Source organism: Pteronotus mesoamericanus, unplaced genomic scaffold (genome assembly GCF_021234165.1).
Source record: "Pteronotus mesoamericanus isolate MK-2021 breed Mesoamerican mustached bat unplaced genomic scaffold, CSHL_Meso_final contig_116, whole genome shotgun sequence".
NCBI lineage: Eukaryota > Metazoa > Chordata > Mammalia > Chiroptera > Mormoopidae > Pteronotus > Pteronotus mesoamericanus.
This window is the reverse complement of record NW_026555027.1, coordinates 18,040,446-18,061,521: the sequence shown is the minus strand read 5'-3', so window position 1 is coordinate 18,061,521 and position 21,076 is coordinate 18,040,446. Positions and strand designations below refer to the sequence as shown.

The window sequence follows — 21,076 nt, the reverse complement described above, 5'->3', positions numbered from 1 at the left end:
AGGTTTGTAGATGGGAAAATCTTGCAACTGAAGTAAAAGAAAATACAGGTAAATAGGACTCAAAGCCTAAAATATTTCACTGTTCTCCATGAGGGCATAATAATGTGCAACATTTTCCAAAATGACTTGGACAAGGGAATATTTCTGCTGAATACATTTTATGAACAGGCTGCATGAGTAAGGTATCAACCTTCTGTAATAAAAAAGTAAAAGATTATAATAGAACAAATATTATATCTGATGGGGCAGAGAGGCAGTTGCTGAGGCTTGGGAGCAGTATCATGGCCGCCTTATCCTGTTTATAGGATGGCAGGGTGTGGTCTACCTTAAATGCCTTCCTGGGCCACTTCTTATGAGAAGGGCTAGTAAATCGCTATCTTGCCGTTTCTTGCTTTTTTCCCCCTTTTTTTCCAAAAAAATTTTTTTTTCTGGTAGAGGTGAAGCGTCTTCATTTTGTTTATTGCGGCTTTTGACTGTCAGGAAAGAGAGGTAAAGTGAAACTCCACTGGCTTAATAATTGTAGTAGAGTGACCTGTTACCCAACATTGTCCACGAGCCAAGTTAAGACTGAGCTTAATGCAAATTTATTAACAAAATCAAGCAGAGATCTTCCAGTTAAAATATGATGGTTTAGTTTGATTGAATTTATGAAATTCTTAGCATAATTTATATTTTTATCTTCTTGTTTATTAGGTCAAAGTTATAAAGTATTATAAACATCATAAACTACTTTTAGTACCCCAATTCTTGTTTTCATTATCATGTTACATTTAAGATTAAAAGAATAAAGGTAACCTAATTTGAAGAATACAGAAAACTGAAATAAGTACATATTTTTCCTATTATTAAAGCAGACCCTCCACTGGAATTATTTACTCCCAGTAATAAAGGAATCAGGTTATAAGAGGGATAATTAAATGTCTCTTGCCCGTGGCAATGCCGCAGTCATACCCTCTCCTTTGATCCCTATTTTACTTATAATCTGCCCTATTTCTGTAGATCCTATGAAAGTCACATGCATCTTCCAAATTTGTATGTATCTGATGGGGCAGAGAGGCAGTTGCTGTGGCTTAAGGGCAGCATCATCGCCACTCTATCCTGTTCGCAGGGTGGCAGAGTCAAGTTTACCTTATGTGCCCTCCTGGGCAGGCGCTTTTGGACCAAGATGAGCTAAGCAAGAACAATAAAACCTCTTACAAAATTTTATCTTTTGCAAAGTGTTTTCATAAACATTTTCTCATTTGGGGAAAGAACATGGTGTATAAGAGGAAGATGTGTTAGAGTTGGTGGATTAAAATTGTCACTCTGAGTTACTTGTCTGTTTGAGACTTAGTTTTCTCACATACATAAAACAGATATACGTTAGGGATATTCAGGGTTAGTGTAAAAATTCAAATATCATTTATAAAGTATGCCTACACATTACCTGGCATTTTCAGTGCTGGTTTTCAATGCATACTTGCAGATTAGATAATTACAATTATCATTTCTATTTTAAATAGGCAATTTGAGCATTGTAAGTATTCCATTACTTGCTAATGCTATACACATTCACTTCGTGTCAAAGTCAAAACTTCACCTCAGTTAATTACAGGCTCATCCCACAGCACGTTACTATCTCCTATTGGGTTGATTAAACTCTGAAGCATTTTGACCATCTGGTCCAAGCCACAGGCAGGGTTTAGACTGATTCTCAATAAGTGGCACTTGATGAGTATATGGCATATTCTTGATGGGTATAGACAGAAGGAGGGAAGAAGAGAACATTAATGAGAGCACTAACAAATAAGATCAATCATGGATAGATCAGGCGGGAGAAAAACACTGTATACAGGGTACTCAAGAGATATAGAAAGTTATAATGAGGATAAGGGCAGGTTTTCCCCTGGAAAGGGTGAGAGAAAGTGAAGAGAATTGTATGCTCCCACAACAGCTGTTCCTCTCCTGTTTTTGTAACTAATCGTCTAGCAAAGAGTTCTGTGGAAGAATCTACCACAACTCCTTAACTCCCACTCATTTAATTTTAATAATTCTAAGTGCTATGAATGCTTCCTTCAATTCTCAGTGAAACTCATGGGGAAAGAAAGTTTAACTGTGGGGACAAAATAACACTGCATCTTGAAGGCTGGGGAGAAGCAGCTCTCTCTAGTTCACAAATTTAGCTATGGCCAGTGTAGCCAGTGAAGTTTCTTTGTTTTTGTTTTGTCTGATGTTGTTGTTGATCTTTAATAATCATTCTCATTCTCTCTTCAAGGAATAGAAAAATTTCAAAATCAGCTACACCAACTTGCTGACATTTTAGAGAATGTACTGAAGTTTTACATAACTAAACACTTAACATACATTATATGTAGATGAGTAGGTTGTGTTCTTGTAGTTAGCTAATTATTAATGTAAGAAAGGAGGCAAAAGGAATCAAATATTATGCTTAATAAACTAGGGAATCCTTTTCTCTTGATATTGTATTTTCGTCAGCAACAGTAGAACTTTAGTAAACACACAACTGGAACCCAAATGTTAAGTGTAACTGCTAAGCTTGTCAAGGCAGGCAGTTTACATAGCATTTCTCCACTAAAAAGAAGTCTTGGAAAATTCGTTCCTTTAAAATATTTAAGAACTAGTTTTTGAACCCTGGCTGGTGTGGCTCAGTGGATTGAGTGCTGGCCTGCGAACCAAAGCGTCACTGGTTTGATTCCCAGTGTAGGGCACATGCCTGGGTTGCAGGCCATGTCCCCAGCAGGGGCAGTGTGTGAGATGCAACCACATATTGATGTTTCTCTCTCTCTTTCTCCCTCCCTTCTCCTCTCTAAAAATTAAAAAAAAAACAAAACAACTTTAGATCTTAAAAAAAAAGAAAGACTTTTTGAAATGCATTTTGGATATAACTCTATATCAAATAAATAACTAGTGAAATATATATCTGATCTTTGACTTGATGAAAAATATCAGTTACTCTATACAAATGACTGTAAGGAATTGACAAAAGCACTGTCAGCCATTCTGCATCTGCTGACACTATTTATTTTAATGGTGGTTGTTGCTGTCATGGAAACATAGCATGTGCTTCTTAATAGAGGAGCCAGAGACTCATGAAATGTAATTCCTGATATCACAGTCATGCTGTGTTATTAGATTAAACCATTTCCACCCAGAGAAAGAGAGTTAAATAGCCTGTCTGGTACAGGGAACTCTATTCATTTACAGTTGTTAAACTCTATCATTTTTCTTTTTCTTGGAGCTGTTCTCTCAAAAGATTTATATTCTGATTAATTTCTTACAATGTCAACAGCGGCTTCTGACATCTATGAGCTATATGTCAATGTGGATGCATTCACTATGAGATGAAAAAGAGGGGAGCCCAGCTTCATTTATGATAAGAGGGTTCAAATTAAAGATATTTGATAAAAGAAACATCAATATCATAGTGATACAGAGCTGTATAGTACATTATAGAAAACATTTGAGAAGTTCAGCTTGTAATATAAAATCTCTCATCAAAATCTATGCTCAGTTTATGAAAATTTATACTTCTGTTAACAGGTTATAGTGCCCAACCATGATAGCGATGTTTATAAAATTTATGACAATAAAGTTCAAATGTTCATTTTTTGCAGGTTAAATTGTATTTGTAATTAATAGCAATGTAGTCAATGATAGCTCTAATAAATAGCCTATTAGTTTTAAATGTAAAAAGATGGAAAAATGAAATAGCTAAAAATGCATTGATACAGAAAGAAATGAGCAAAGTTAATGTCATTTGCTAGGGGTTTGAATATCAAGTCGCACTAATAATATAAAAAGGAAGGAGTTCTGCTAGAATATGGCCATCGATTACAAGAGAGGTAAGTAGATACTGATTCATTTCTACATGAAGAACTAAAGTTAGATTATTTAGCTCTAAGTATAATGTCATGCCTATAAAAGTTTACAAATTCACTTTTATTTTTTCTTTGGAAATGGAAAATGGCTTAGTAATGGCCAAATAAAGCAAAACTTTAGAAATAAAATAGCTAAAGCTATTGTTTGTCCTTTTTTTTCCTTTTCTTAATTACTTTTAGCAGAACAGCCACCTAGACAAGTCAGGGGACCAAAGTGTGGATTTCGTTTTGTAGATACTGATTCTTATTTAGTAGGTGTCTTGTCATGAATCATCCCAGTTGTGCTACAGATTGGTATTATTTTTGCAGAGAAAAGTTTTACTTTTTAAAGAGTTCTCAATACAATTCTCATATTTACATTATTTATGCTACTGTCATGGGGCAACAATCTTAGCATGGCTGGAGTTATAAAATGGAAGAATTCCTGTAATTATGAAAACAGTTTACATTGTCCCAAACTAGGCCCAATGTAGATCCCTAGAAACAAGGGAGGAAACTGATCTTTTCTAGGGATTTTTAAAAATTTAAATGCACCAAAGAGCTAAGGAAAGGCTATTAGCCAGTCAGCCAAGGTTTCCTTTTATTTCTGCTTAAACAAATCAGTGATCTGCAACCAAGAAAGCTTTGCTCAAATAAGAATTTCACTGAACCAGTTGCAAATGGCATTAGAATGAAATTGTTCAGAATGCATTTGATGATAATTAACATTTTCTGCTGTGCTAAATATTGCCTTGAAGTGAACCATTTGGAAACTGGAACAAATATATTCTGGGGAAATTTTGAAGTTTATATATTAAAATCAGATGGGTTATTCTACCATTATAATTTCTCTATTGTTAAAATATGCAGAAATAGCATACTTCCTTGACATTTAGGTATTATCTTTCTCTCTGACTGGAATAGATAAGAGGACTGTATGGATTATATAGAAAAAGGTTTAAAATGGAAAATAGTATATAACATTTTACTTATATGTACATTATGTACAAAATTATTTCAAATTTTCTATTTCTGATGAGATTTTGCTATTTTTAAATATTAAACCTATGACTGTTACTTTCACCTAGAAATTTTTCTTCTGGACCACTTATTGATGAATAGAACCTGCTGGCAGAAGAATTACAAAGAAAATCTATTGTTTTAAATGGTTCTAATATCAAAATAGCAAGATATTGTTAATACTTGGTATCCAGAGGAATTATTTGTTGAACCAGCAGTGATTTTTATTATTATAATTTGTTTTTTGTTTTTGCATAAAAATGTTTTAGATAACAGACGGGTAGGGTATTGACCATCTATACAAAATAAAGTGAGAATAATTTTTAAACAATGCTACAAAGTTTAAATTGTTGTGTTCAAGTTGGTATTTTTTCCACTTTCATCCCCATCATCATTTCAAAGCTTTAGTTCTTGTCTCAGACTTTTGTTTGGCAAAAATGTTTGTGTCACCAAGAGAAAAATACAGACAAAATTGAGAAAGATGCTTAGTTCATATCTAAAAACATTTAATATGTATTCATAATCCATTTATGTAATATTAAGGATGAGTCAGACACTCTTGAATCAAAGGTGAATTAGAACCAGAGTTCTGTGTAAAGAATTTCATTTCTTGCCACATATTTGTGGTCATATTATTAAGTGAGAATGCATGGTTCCTTCCTGCTTTTGTTTCAATTTTATGAGTGTCATTCTGTCTCTGAATGTTTTCTTTACAACTTTCTCCAGTTCCTACTATCTTCCCCAAAATCTTCTATTGCTCACTTTCCTCATTTATTAATTTTAGGGTTGACATAATTATATATTGCTTTTAATATTTATTTATGTAAATTATATTAATTTTTTCCTTTGTATCAATAGCTACAGTTCATATCTTATGTGATACTTTGTACATGGTAGATATTTATAAAATTTGAATGAATGTTGCAAGTATTGAGGAAATTACATATAACCCCTGCAAGCATCTAAACACGTTAATACATGAGACAACAATGGTAAATTCGCCTTTTGGTGGGATGTAAGTGCACTTTCCATATGGTCTCATGAGAGCGGTATGACAGTGTGAATACTATGTTCATCTTAAGAGCAGCTCATTCATTATATGTTCTCAAACACCAGTCATTTATCTTTAGAGCTTTTGAGTTGTTAACAACACTTATCTAAAAAGTCTGATCGTTTTTAACTTAAAGGTTGAAAAGCAGGAAAACATATAATTTTGGAAGCAAAACAAAATTTGGATAGTTTCACCACTTGTTTTGCTGCTGTGAATATGGGAAGGAAAGGGGCTGGGAAAAAGTGTTGGTTGTAAGTTCAGCTCCACGACAGAAGAAAAACATTCACAGATTTGACACAAGCAAAGCCAGAGCCAGGTCAGTTTCCAAACATCATACTCCAAAGACAAAAGAGAAGTTTTTACATTAGAACTGCAATGCAATGAAAACATCCTAATAAAAGAACAATGGGTGTTTAATTTCATTTATCATGAATTTCTTTTTTCTGTCAAATCCTGTAGTCTGAAAGTGATATGAAGACATTATCTTTTTTGAAGTGGAGTGGATAAGATTATTGGTGATGTCCCTTTGTCTTTGAGATGTTGTATTTCTAATTTGACATAAGAGCAAAGGTAGACACAGTTTCCATTTTATTCATTTGAGTTAAAAGGCCCTGTAAGACACCGGGAAGCCTGGTCACTGCTCATTTGCAACACATTAGTGGTTCTGTAAAGGGAGCACATTGGAAGACTTACAGTCACCATTTCAGGACAAAAATCTTTTGTGTGACTTAGGTTTGTGTATTCAAAATCCTGGCCCAATCATTATTATGAAATTATTCTGGAAAGGGGTTGGTGGGTTTCAGGCTTAACCACACTTCCTCTAAGATCGTAACATCACTCCTTAAGAAGGCCAAGAAAATGACAAAGCTTTTCCCAAAAGACTATAGGCCATGCCACCTACCACATGGAGAGTGTTAGTTTGTATTCTTGTGAGAACAAAATGAAAATCAGCACCTTCATTATATTCAAATATAAAAAGGTACTAAAATTATCACAAATAAGATGCTTAACAATGTACTACTGAGTGATTTTAATTATGAGTTTATGCATATAAAATTTAATATTTTCTGTCTTCCATTTCATTTATACTTTAAAGTTTTAGATTTCCAGTGAACAAAGACCAGGCTAAGATAAAGAAAAATAAACCAAAGAAGAATCTACTTGGAAATATTAATGACTTAATTAGGGAAAATACATGTTAAAGTTACTTACTAGGAAGTTCTGGCGGAGGAGTTGGGACCAAAGTTGGTTCTGGGTAGAGACTTACATTGCAAATCCCGTTTGTTAGGCTAATGTCATCCAATGCTATATCACTCAGGAACTTGTTTTTAAAAGCGTTAAAAGAAACCTGTAATTCAGAGAGGCATATTGAATGATTCCACTCAACTATTCTCTGACTAGATTCTTCTGGTGGCTCAATATTCTCTGGAAAATCAACACTGCTGTCTTCAAGTATCTGAGAACAAATTACTGTGCAGGCAACCATAGCTGGATCATGCTTCTCAGGGTCCTTCTGCTGGGCCCAAGTCCTTTATTCTGTGTTCCTACCACTCTAAGTTTTTAACAGTGTCTTCCTTTTGATTTAGACTCACTGCCACAGTTTGTCTCGACCTCTACCTTTCTCTCACATGAGGCTGTCATACTCTATTGTTCTGGGTCTTGCACAGACAAGGTTTGGCAGGGAAGAGCAAACTTCTCCCAGGTTCTTCCCCTACAATATTAGAAATCCAGGTACCTGCCTGCCTTCTCAGAGCACATTGGTCCTGAAGAAAATGTACACTGAGTATATCATTTAAGTTGGAGAAAGTGTGGCAGGCAGAAGACATGGTACAATATGATCACTTAGGGTTGTAGTTCACCCAGAAAGCTGGTGTGAGGTACTGTGTGAGAGTAACACCCAGAGAACACAGACCCAAACCTGGGAGAAAGAGCCAGCGGTCATATGAAGCATATTAGGTTCTTAGGGGCAGTGGGCATTTTTAGCTGGGCTTTCCCGAATCCTCTCTTGTATAAGAGAGAAAAGATGGAAGCTGAATACTGTATCTGTTTTATGCTAATTGCTATGCTAGTCATGTTATATATTATTTCATTTAATTTTTCCAACATTGCAGAGGCATCGATTCCCTCATTTTTGTTTATTTATTTCACCAACTTCATGCCAGACACCATTTGAAATAAGGATTATTTTTTTCCCTTTCATTATGTGCAAGCTGAATTGCAAGGAAGCTAACAGGATTTGTTCAAGATTTCACAACAAAGTGGCAAAACCACAGTGAAAATGTTTGTAGAATTTGATGTTCTCACTCTGCTTGATGAGCTGACTTTGAAAAAGTTGCTCCAGTTTTATTCCTTAAAAAAGGAACTGCTCAGTGCGTTGAGCCAGATTTAGTGACTACAGTACTCATGTCCCTGTTTCTGCCATCTCTGCGCTCCCTTGGTGTTCCATTCCTCTCACTCCTCCTTAAATGATCAGAAAACAACCAAAGGTGGAAAAAAAACTTTCCAAAAAAAAAAAAAAAAAAGATAGAATTTGCAAAAAGAAAAAAAGGAAAAAGGTAAGAAAGACCAGAGAAAGACAGGTGACAGTTGTTGATTATCGCTCGCCTTATACAAAGTCACAGGAAAAACCTGAAGCCTTCTGATGACATGTATCCAAAAATACATCCTCTGAAAGTTACACTCTCTTATCTGAAGTTACCCACTTAAGACATTGTTAACTTGGTCAAACTATTAGCCTATATAACCCTATATTTTAATTGTAAACACCCTTAGGAAGAGAAGCCATTAAGCTGTTATCTGAAAAATTAATTCACCCTAATGTGAAATAAATGATTGGAGATTTCTCAATGATACAGTTCACAGAATTTGGTTTTGACGGAAATGGAGATTAAGTCCGAGTCGGGCAGGGTGGATGGATACTGGTAAGTGTGGGTGTTCTAATAGGAAAGGATATTCAACAGAAAAGTGTGGGGTTGATCCAGCTGATATTTGTAAAAAGTTGAAAGTCCTAGTTAAGGCAGAGGCATATTAGGACATGGTTAGCTTGTGCTAGAAAATTGCTGAAAAAAGCTGACATATCCTTCTAGGTTTCCATGGATTTTATGGCTCTTTATAAGCAGTGCTATTTGAGGTAAATTCTTCCTCAATAGGTAGTTTTTAATTAGTCAATGAATAAATAAAAATAGAGGCACCCAAAGATTAAAGAAAGAAGGTAGATTATGAAAGCAGAGAAAGTGACTTGGTTGTATTTAGAAAATAAAGTATTTCATCATATTACCATAAACTATAATTGGATCACCATATTTAGAATACAAGTAAATGATTATAAAACACTAAGTATTTTACCAACCTTAAATTGCATTGTTTCATTTATTGTTACTTGTCCATAATTCCAGTTTTTCCCATAATTTCCTTCCTTTTGGAAAATTATCTTCTCCATGTTTTGGTCACTGCTAATATGAAGGCTTAATTTATAGACATTTTCACCATACATGTAATACCTAGTTTGGAAAGAAGCAAAAATAATTGGACTCCTACAACATTAGAATAAAGGCATTTTAGGGTTCTTCTAAACCCTTTACTGTCTTTGAAATACCCCATTCCTCTTGGGTGAGGGAGTTGCTCGAGAAGGGGTAGGGAGTCTCCTAACATTTAACTTCTTTATCAGTTGTAAAAATTATGGTGAATTCATTAAAACTTGGGATAACATCTTCAAGTGAAGCTGAAGCCTGGCATCATGAGAAAGGCACTGTTACTCATGAAATAATATGGTATTTAACATGTGCCTATAACATACCAGAAACTAAGGCAGACTGGTTCCAAAGTGGGGTTCAAAGGGAGGCTCAGAAGTTTTACTCTTTCTTGTCTACCTCCTGGTCCAGTTGGGGTAGAAATATAAAATCCTGTAAAAATGGCAAAAAAGTTTTTATTTCAGTTAAATATTAGCATTTTTATTATGTCAGACATAACAGGAAAGAACAACTTTAAGGTGAAAATATATTTATATATATTTAGGTAGAGTGAAGGGACTCTACACTAAAACCCAGAAGACACTGTCTCTGGCATAACAAATTGTTGCTTAGGAAAAGCCCTTCTCAACTCTGCACTACCCAATTTATAAAACAAGAGCCTTGAACTGGAACACTACTAAGAATATATCAAACTTGGTCTTCTGGCTTCTGTATGATTGTTTTTTCATATTATTCCATCCAGATACCTTTTAATTCCCATTTATTAGATGTTTTAATTATTTCACTCTTTAGAGACAATCAGTCCATGCGGGTAGTTAGGTTTACCAATGGACTAACTTCTGACACATGCAAGCATTTAAATACAGATTCAAAGACAAAGTTAAGAATCTTAAAGACATCAGTTTTTTATTCCATTGACTACATTGCATTTCTCTAAATAAGAAATTCCCTAATTTTATAATGCTTTCATCTTCTATATTTCTTTGAATGATAACTAATCAGATCACAAAGAAGCAGGTAGCAGGCTAATCCACATAAAAGCTTTCTAAATAACTCAAGCTACTGAGTAAAGTGCTCGCTGATTTGAAATTCATTATTCCAACAAATGATTTGAGTCATTTGAAGTGTGAGAAGAGTCATTGGGGTGAGAATATCTTGAACATTTTCTTAGGGGAATTTAAATTTTTAAAAAATTCTTAGTTTGTAGCTCATACATTTTGACAGAAAATAGAATCATTGTAACAAAATATAATATAAAGAATATAAAATATTAGATAAGTCTAATTTTATTGGTGTTTATTTGAAATCAAGTATCTTTTGTGCTTTCCACAGAATTTTCATAGCCAGTGTTGCATATAAAATTGAAACATTTATTTATAACACATAGAGTAAGAGCAAGACATGAAGAAAATTGCTAGTAGAATTACCAATAGATAGAGCATATTTCGATCAGTTAGGCAAAAATTGTTCAGAATAAATAAATATTTTATAAAGGTGAAATCCTAGTCAAGTATCTTAATAAATATAACATTCACATTCTTTGGATGTAGCTACAAAATATAAACTAGAAAGGAATTCATGTTTCACATTTTATATTAATATTATTTATATTTTATATAATGCTATAATATTTCCTGAATACTTATGTTAGCTATATGGTTAGTGCTTAATTATTCAACTTGTTAACAAAAGCAGCATAGGTACAGAGGAGATACTCAAGAATTCATATTCCAAATGCCCAACTCCAAATCCCTTTTGAGTTGACCTTACTTTTAGTTGCTTAGAATATAGCTGAGGTGGAAATAAAATACCACTGAATACCAAAATTAAGTACTGAAATGGTAAGCCAATTTAGAAATATTTCTAGTTTGCTGAAATTATATAACATAAATCCATATTGTCCTCTTATTTATGTTTATGTTCATAGTCAATTTGTTATAATTTTAAATGTTTTTTAATTGTATTTTTCTCCATTAACATTTTGTCCTCCTATACCCCATCTCCAATCACCACACTGTTGTCCATGTCCATGAGTCCTTTTTCTTTTTTGTTCAATCCCTCCACCTTCTAACCCCCCCGCAACTAACTCATCTGCTCTTTATCTGTGAGTCTGTCTCTGTTTTGCTTGTTAGTTCAGTTTGTTCATTAGCTTCCAAATGTAAGTGAAATCATATGGTATTTGCCTTTCTCTGACCCGCTTATTTCATTTAGCATAATGTTCTCCAGGTCCATCTGTACAACTTTTCTTCTTTTTTACGGCCAAGTAGAATTCTTTTGTGTAAATGTCCCATAGTTGTTTTATCCACTCATTTACTGATGGACACTTGGGCTGCTTCCATATCTTGACAATTGTAAGTAATGCTGCAGTGAACACAGAGGTGCTTATGCTCTTTCTAATTAGTGTTCTGGGTTCTTTCAGATCTGTTCCCAGCAGTGGAATCACTGGGTCAAAAGGCAGACCCATTTTTAATTTTTTGATGTATCTCCATACTGCTTTCCACAGTGTCTGAACCAGTCTGCATTCCCACCAACTAGGCAAAAAGATTCCCCTTTTTCCACATCCTCATTAGCACTTGCTGTTTGTTGATTTATTGATGGTGGTCATTCTTACAGGTGTGGTTTTAATTTGCCTTTCTCTGATGATTAGTGATGTTGAGCATCTTCTCATGTTTATTGGCCACCTTTATGTGTATTGGCCACTCTGTATGTCCTCTTTAGAGAAGTGACAACCCAGGTCCTTTGTCCATTTTTTAATTGAGTTTTTTTTTGGTGTTCAGTTTTGTACATTCTTTTAAAATTTTGAATCTATTGTTTACTTATTAAGCAATAATATATTAGAAGTTTTTAGTGTGACTAAGATCATGATGTTATGAGTTTTGTATTGTTGCACAGAACCTTATGAATTTTGCATAAATAAATTTCAAAAAATATAACAAAAATCATATAAGATTGCATATTTTGGAATATAATAAAATAATATATTGAGTTAATATTTTAGTGATACCAGCTGAATTATTTAGTTAAAGAATTAGAAAGTGAAGGAAATCCTTTATAAAATTATGGATTTTAAAAGCAGAGAATTATAGTTTACATAAAAATTTACATGGTCCAACTACCAATTGCCCTTAAATTTCCTCTACATCATTTTGCCTGCAGGGGTCATACAGGTCAAATGCAGCATCAATCTTAGCATTCCAAGGCAGTCCATTCCACCTCAACATACTTAGAAAACTCTGTTCCCTTTAAACAGTAAGTTATTGTCCACCTATTGTTTCTTATTTTGCCTCCTGGACTTATTAAGGATAAGATGAATTTGCGTCAGCTCTACAAATATTTAAAGGTCACTATGGTGACTCTCCTAAGTCCAACTTTTTTGCCTTCAATAATTTTAATATGACACAATATCATTTTGTTTCTCCACTTGATAAACTCTGTTAGTTGTATATCCAGTTGGTTACACTCAGAGTGGGGAAACCAGAAGTCCAATATTTTTATTAGAGATTCTCACCAAGTGGAGAAGTAGGAGCATCCTAACACTCAGATCTATGACTTAAGTCAGACCCCCAAGGCTACTATGATTTCCAAATGTGTTTTTGCCCTGGTTCTCTAACTCTCCATGGGAATTTTACATCACCTGCACCACTGCTTACTAATGTCCTTTCTGTGCAACCTAATTGGTTTCTTATTCAACATCTTTTACCATCTCTTCATTTGCTGCTAAACCAAGTACAAATTCACTCTGATGTTCGTGTCTTTCTGTACTATGACTCAAATATAATTGTTCTATTCATAGTTATAATAATTCATCTATTTACATGAAACACTTCTGCAAAATCAGATTATTTTAATTTTTTAAGATCCACAAGTTTTATAACATTTTTTCTATTTTCCTGTCCTTCCACTTTCTATTCCAATTATATTTGTCAAGTCCTACTAATTTTTTGAAGTCATTTAAATCAGATTACTATCTCCTTCAAAAAGCCTCTCTTGTTCTTCCTAATTAGATGTGACCACTCTTTCTGGATTCTCAATTGCAAGTGTACTTCTATGATGACACTTAAAAGTTGTATATCTTTATGTACAAATGTGACTTTTTAAACTTACTAAAAATTTAGGAAAAAGAAAGATACTTGGTAAATTTTTGAATTCTCTATATGTAATAGTTGAACATTGTTTCATGTTATACTATTTAAATTCATGTTACACTGATTTGACTTGCTGTTTTATTTTTAAATTTATTGAAGTACTACACAAAAGAATGATTGCCCTGAATGGTGTGGCTTAGTGGGTTGGGCATCATTCCCCAAACTGAAAGGTTCACGGTTTGATTCCAAGTCAGGGCACATGCCTATGTTGCTAGCCGGATCCCCTGTTTGGGGTATGTAAGAGATAACCAACCACTTGATATTTATGTTGTATATCAATATTTCTCTCCCTCTCTTTCATTTTCCTTTACTCTCTCTCTAAAATAAATAAATAAACAAACAAAACAAACAAACAAATAAATAAAATATTTAAAAATGATTACATAGATATTTTTCAATACCGTATGACAATTTCTATCCTTACACAATAATTTCTTTTAAAATCCTTAAACTTTCTTGAATATCTTGAGAGCTCTTGGAGTTAACCTCAGAGTCAGTTTAAAACCCAGAAAATTGAATATATTATGTTAGTTTAAGCATACAGTGAGATTTTCTTGAGCCATTAGATTTTCCTTACAACTTCTTTCTCTTTTCTACTTATTTCTCCATGAACTGATCCTAACCTCCTCCCACTGAGGATCTCAATGAAAGAGAAAAAGTGCTAGATATGTTCTGATGGTGTTGTAGAGACAGCAGCAACTGGAGAGACAGTAGAACTTTCTGGAAATTTGGAGACCTCTCTCAAGAAGAAAATACACTGATGTAATTTACATTGTAAGTTGTAATTTATATGTACAACCAAACCTAGTAGATAAATGCTGAAAGTTTTAGATTGGAGAATGATCCAAATTTAGATTCCATCAATATTAAAAAGTAAGATTATTTTCTAAAATTCAACATCATAGCAAACATAAGGGAATAAAGATAATTACCTTGAAAACACTAGAGTTACACTTATTTTATAAAAATTTACATGCTACATGAAATGCAGATATCTACATAACTTAATATATTTTTGAAAATAGAACAGTATAGTTATTTTTCTCCCCAGCACACTGCTTAGAAGAGTACTGCACTCAATTTATGTCTGTTGAATACTTGTGGCATGAAAAGAAAATTGTTATAATATATAGCAAAATTTATAGAGCACATTTCATGTGCCAGGCATTTTTCTATTTTTAAAACATAATCCGTTTAATGTTGATAACATGCCGCTGAAGTCACATACTATTATCATCAACCCCACTGTCCAGATGAGTGAGCTGAGGCACAGACAAGAGACAGGTAACTTATTGAATTGGTAGAGCTGAGATTTAAACCTAGCTAAGATTTTAGGGTGTCTATTTCAATGATCTTTACTACTACATATGCTAACCACCAAACCTTAAAACAACTATGACTTCATTGAGAAAAGCCAGCTAAGAAACTCTTTTTTAGGTCTGTCTAGCTCTTTAGTGACCTCTACACTTCTGAAGTTCTCACATTACTAACCTCATTTTCTCTGAAAGTTCTGAACAAATGGCCCACTTCTGAACACCAAAGATGCTGCCAGCATCTGCACCAATTCACTTTGCTTCTAAGAGGCACAGAGAAACACTTTCAATTGACTGCAAAAATTTAGGAGCTGGTGCTCCCCCAGGAGAGCAGGCTTTAGAAGAACTCAAAAAGTGGAGGGGCTTAGATGTTCTTCCCTAAAGCGATGTTAATTCAAAGTTTGTCTATTTCATTCAGACTTTCCAGTCATTTAAAGTGAAGGCAAAGAACAAAAACCCCTGCATGAATAAGGGGAACCCACAGCAGGAGGGACTGAATTCTCTTCCATTTCAGAGGTAGGATATTCTGACATAAAAAAGCAGGTAGGAAGAAAATGCCCCTGACAGGGAAAGACTGGTAGATCATAAAATTGCTGATATGAGAGTTGGAGAAGACCTATTAAACCCTCTCACCCCTTCTCATTACTCTGCTGCCTCTGGTGGGCTCTGAACTGCTCTGATTGGTATCCCTTTAAATAACTTTGTCTACACGACTTCCCGAGACTTCATTTCTGACCTGACTGTTTAAAACCTCTACCTGACATTCAACCTGTTTCACTTTGGTCAGTTTCGTCTTACTTCTTGAGTTATTTAATCCGTTGGCAAGTGGAAATCATTTCTCTCCTGTAATGTACTTCTATCCTTCAAATATCAATGAAATTATTTTGTCTCTTATTCTGATGACATAAAAGTAGAAAAATGATCATTCGAACATCAAAGATTTCAAGTACATAAAAGGTATCTGTCATCGTGAATAGCTATAAATGCTTTCTGCACTTTCCACTAACTACTCTTTGTTCAAATATGCTAGACTCTATTTTTTATTACAGTAAAGAAAAAAAGTGGTCAAATTATTGGACTGTTTTAGGCCAATGTTCTCTAGATGATTGGGGTTATTATCACTTTGGAGTTAGTCTTCAGTTTTTAAATTACAAATGTATCCTTGGAGGATCAAGCCCCGAGAAATATTTTATTCAAAAAAGATTAATTAAGACTATTAATGTCATAATTTTTAATACTAAAAGTGTTTGGTTTAATGAGACTGGCCATATCTGCAGACTACATTTGTTGTTTTTGTTGTTGTTCATGGGCTACATAGGTTGCTCATTTAGCAGGATCCTGTTAACTTTCAGATTTTGTGCAGAATCCGACATTCTTCTCACCACATCTGCTCCCCCTTATCTGACAATCGTATGCTCTCTCCTCTGGCTCAGGCAATGAATAGCCTTCCACTAGTCTTCATGACAACATTCTTGCCCTTCTGCAAAGTATTCTACCAGTCAGTGTGAGTCTTATCACTCCTATGCTAAAGAGCCCCCCATAGCCCCTCATTTCACTGAGGAAAAAAAAGCCAAAGCCAAAGAAGACCCATTATTACCTAGACCATACTGGCTCTATTTACGTTACTCTAGCTGAACTGGTTGGCATCCTCGCTTTTCTTCAAACAGATCAGATACTGAGGCAATTTCATTACATCTGTAACTACTCATTCAGAAATGACTTACTGAGTCAAAGTTGTACATTCATTCACATATTCAAAAATTACTTTAGAGCCTTTAGAGCCTTTGCCTCACTTTGTTTTCTCTGTTTGGAATCATCTATCAATATATTTTAATTCCTTAAATCCCTTACTGTTTTGACTCATGTCACATTTTCAGTGAGCTCTAATCTGATCACCCTGTTCTAATTTGCAATGGCCCCTCAACACCTCTCTTCCCCATTGCCCTTACCGTATTTTCCTGGAGCGGTCCTTTACATTTAACACACTCCCCGAATGTAATTACTTCTCAGGCATATGGTTTATTTTCTGTTTTTCTTTGCTAGCTAGGATGTGTTTTATGACAGCAAAAAAGCTGGTTTATTTTGTTCAAAGATATTTTGACTGCCTAAATTAGGCCTGGTGCTCAAAAAATTTCTTCTTGAATAAAGGAGTAGAAGAAAAACTTGAACGGGGCTTTTAGTGATAAGTATGGAAATAGATTAAAAGTAATCTATCAAGAAATACTTTGATCAAGTGGAAGTAGTGCGATGTACCATATTGTATTATTCTAGGTATGCCATTGTTTAAAGAATATGGATTAGTCAGATATATTTCTATTATGAAAAAAATTAACTCTTTAATGTTTTCTTACTAGATGTAATTAACATTTGAGATTAAATCAGCCACTTAACTTTTCAGGTTATAAAAATGAGAATATTGATCTCTGTAAAAGAGGTGGCTATTAATAATAAATTATAATGCACATACGCTTAGATTTTTTTATAAGCAATTTCATTTCATCAGTAACTACTCATTCAAGAAATGACTTATTGAGTCAAAGTTGTACATTCATTCATTATTCAAGAATTATTTTACATATGTATAATTAGATTTAGGCACTGAAAATATATTAAGGATTCAAAGATTAAAGACAGTGTTCTTGCTCCTGAAAAGAACACTGTGGTGAAAAGAAACAAGTAAGAAAGCAAATATAATGTAGTGTAATATGAAAAAATAAAAGCGGTGGTTATACTACTTCATAAAAAAGAGGGTTTTAAGTTGTAGGTTCTGGACAGACTTCTTAGAAGTAGTGATATGTGTATGACCTGCATCTTTCATCCCTAGAATCATGTGTGGTTAGAGGAAGATTTTCATATATGTTTTTTTTAAATTGAATCATACTCTGATGAGTAACTTAGAAAATTTCTATTCTATCCTTTTTATACTTTTCCATACTTTGTAAAGTCTACATTATCTTTAGATTTGTAATGTTTATTCATTGATTACATTTGGTATTATGAATACATGCTTTCAAGGTTTTCATGGGTGGTCTTTCTACCATGAGTTCCTTCTCACATGATAATTCCCCATGATTTCTGGTCTAATCAGTAAAACACTGTCTTTAATGTTAATATTTCCACTGGAAATCAAAATCTCATTTCCCATTCACATAAAAAATGTATTTACAAATCACAACACTTCTTTTAGGACTAAACTTTAGAATGAGCCCTTCCCTAGTTTTTCTGCTGTGGACCGAATGGTTGTGTCCCCCCATATTTGTGGGTTGAAACCCTAATCCCCAATATGATGATATTTGGAGATGGGGCCTTTGAGAGATAATTAGGCCCTGAGGTTGGAGCCCTCTTGGTGGAATTAGTGACCTCATTGGAAAAGACAAAAAGAGTGCTTTGTTTTTTTTCCTTTCCCTTCACCTCCCCTCCCCTCCCCTTCTCTTTCTTCTATTCTTTTTTTCCTCCTTCCTTCCTCCCCTCCTTCCCTCTCTCCCTCCCTCCCTCATACCCTGTCCCCTGTCTCTAAGAAGACAGCTGCCTGTTAACCAGGAAAAGGGTTCTCAGCCAGAACCCTACCAAGCTGGCACCCTGACGTCGTACTTCCAGATTTCACAACTGTAAAAACTAAATGCTTTGTTGTTTAAGCCAATCAATCTGTGGCATTCCATTATGACAGTCTGAAAGGACTAAAATAGCTTCTCAGAAGTACACCAATCTTCTCATGACCTTGTTTATTGAAAATTCTAAGGAATTCTTAAAAACTATTAGATCTAATAATAAGTTCAATGTCTACAGGATAAAAGATAAATATAAAAAAATTATATTTCTATACACTAACGATGAACACTAAGAAAATGAAATTAAATCAAAATAGACCGAAGTTCGGAAAAGTTCATTACCTCACACAAGTCCACTTAATTAATAATAGCTGCTAAATCTAGGGTGACAACCCTAGTCTCTTTGTCTCTAGTGGCCTCTATGTACTTCTCAATATCTTATGTATATATAAGGTAAAGAATATATATTTTGAAACACTCACTTTTACTTGCTTGTATATTTGATAATTATTTTCATTTAAATGAATTTGTTAGTCCATGATCAAAAAAGAAAAAATGAAAATACTGGTTTTGCATTTTAAATGAATGTACTGGTTATGAATTAAATATTAATTATACCTGAAACATTGCCAAAAGTGTGGTCAAAATCTGGTCCAGTAAAAGGAGGGAAGGTGTTTCCCTGAACCCTTTCCCAATCATTATCATCATCTAGATCCTGGATCCAAAAACAAAAACCATCTTCAAAATTACAGTTAATTTTTTCATAATCTGTGAATTAAAAAAGAAAACACTTTAGATTTAGTCTACATGTCACTACTGTAGTAAGTTTCATTGAAAATAATCTAACCTTACAGAGTTTATAATTAAATGGCATGCACAAAATCTTTTTTTTAAATTTTTAACTGTTTCATTCCTTTTAGTTTAAAAAACAAACAATACATATTTCTGTTGCCAACTGTTAGAAAAATATCTCTCTTATACCCCATTAAAACTTTAGCAAAGACAACCTTCTTGGTCTTTAATTTTTACATCTTACCTCCATTGGCTTCCCTACATAAACTTTGTCCTAGTCACAGAATTAGTTTATGCTAATTTTAAAAATTTACTTTGACCAAGCCCTTATTATATGAAATGTTAAAGAGACTTATTTAAGAAAAAGAAGAAGATTGAAACTATGAACATTAAAATGACAACAAACTCACAGCTATCAACAACTGAATCTGAAAAACAAAAACAAACTAAGCAAACAACCAGAACAGGAATAGAATCATAGAGATGGAGATCATTTGGAGGGTTATCAGCTGGGAGGGAAAAAGGGGAGAATGGGGGAAGAGTTATAGGAATTTAGAAGCATAACTGGGTAGGCGCAAAATAGACAGAAGGATGCTAGGAACAGTATAGGCAATGGAGAAACCAAAGAACTTACATGTACGACCCATGGGCATGAAATAAGTGGGGGGAATTGCTGGAATGAAGAGGGGTACTGGGTGGAGGGAGCAAAGGGGTAAGACTTGGGACAATTTTAATAGCATAATCAATAAAATATACATAAAATTTACTTTGAATTCTTGCAGAGTATACAATTCAATTATTATATTGACACATTTTTTTCTCAAGTTGGTTATTTGATTCTTTTGAAGGATATGAATTATTTTCTAATCTTTAGTGTCTTTCCAAGTAGTAAGATGAGACAAGTATACATAAGAGATACTCATTAAAGAACTTGCATAATAAAACAGATTACAAACCTGTTCTAAAATTTTAAGTTCTGCTACTTTTAAAATTCTGTCACTATATTATCAAAGGTTAAAGAATAAACAATACTTACTATTAAGTTCCCTGCTGTTAAATACAGTGTATGTTGCATGAAAGCCAATAAAATCATTTTCATCTGATTCTATAAGAAATGTGACAGTAACTTCGTTGGAAAAAATTCTAATTGTGCCAGGATTAGTTTCCAAGAGAGAAGCTACAAAAGAAAATTGATGTATATTTCTATCTGTTCATCCATTTATTGATCAATCCGTCCATCCATCCATCCATTTAGCTATTGATCTATTTATTGATGTATCAATCTAAGACCATCATTACTCATATGATTTATTTTAATTGAAATGACTCTTCTAAGCATTAGAAAATCAAATTATTACACATATTTATAGCTTGGAAACTATATTTTTATTTTTAATTATTAGTTACATACAACATAGACACATAAATATGTGCATTCTTTACTGGAAAAGTTTCTCTAAGAAACATACAAGTTAAACAGTTATAAGACTAAAAGCTAGTTTGGCACTATCAGGTATTTATCATGCTATGCTAACAGGGGCTAAACTCAGTCACAATAATAGAAACAATAGTAGTTCTTTGGTTCTCTAACCATATAGCTATAGGATCTCAAAAAAGGACTTTGTGACTTAAGGATTTTTCTACTTTATATTGATTTTTAATATTAATTATATTATTTCCATTTCATATTGGTTTTATTATTTTTCTGTCTTGGCTCCAACGTACTTAAGGAATGTTTTTTCAGACTTTTGATTCTCAATGGTTAGAATACTGTTTGGGATATGAAAAACACTCATAATGATTTACAAAAATTATTGTTGTATTAAATTTGCTTTTATACAAATCTACAGTTTAGCACATACCTCCTCAAAAGGGATTAT

The 21,076-nt window shown here is 33.7% G+C and overlaps 1 protein-coding gene across 1 annotated transcript in view; it reads right to left on the bottom strand.

The window, feature by feature from the left end:
* TMPRSS15 (transmembrane serine protease 15) overlaps nucleotides 1-21,076 on the bottom strand; it is a 107,750-nt gene that overhangs the window by 49,588 nt on the left and 37,086 nt on the right. Inside the window, exons 10-14 of the mRNA XM_054576629.1 lie at nucleotides 20,233-20,373; nucleotides 19,023-19,172; nucleotides 9,725-9,830; nucleotides 9,278-9,428; nucleotides 7,141-7,276 (exon numbers count right to left, since the gene is read on the bottom strand). Coding sequence (XP_054432604.1) covers nucleotides 7,141-7,276; nucleotides 9,278-9,428; nucleotides 9,725-9,830; nucleotides 19,023-19,172; nucleotides 20,233-20,373 — 684 coding nt within the window. The remainder of the gene's footprint in view (nucleotides 1-7,140; nucleotides 7,277-9,277; nucleotides 9,429-9,724; nucleotides 9,831-19,022; nucleotides 19,173-20,232; nucleotides 20,374-21,076) is intronic.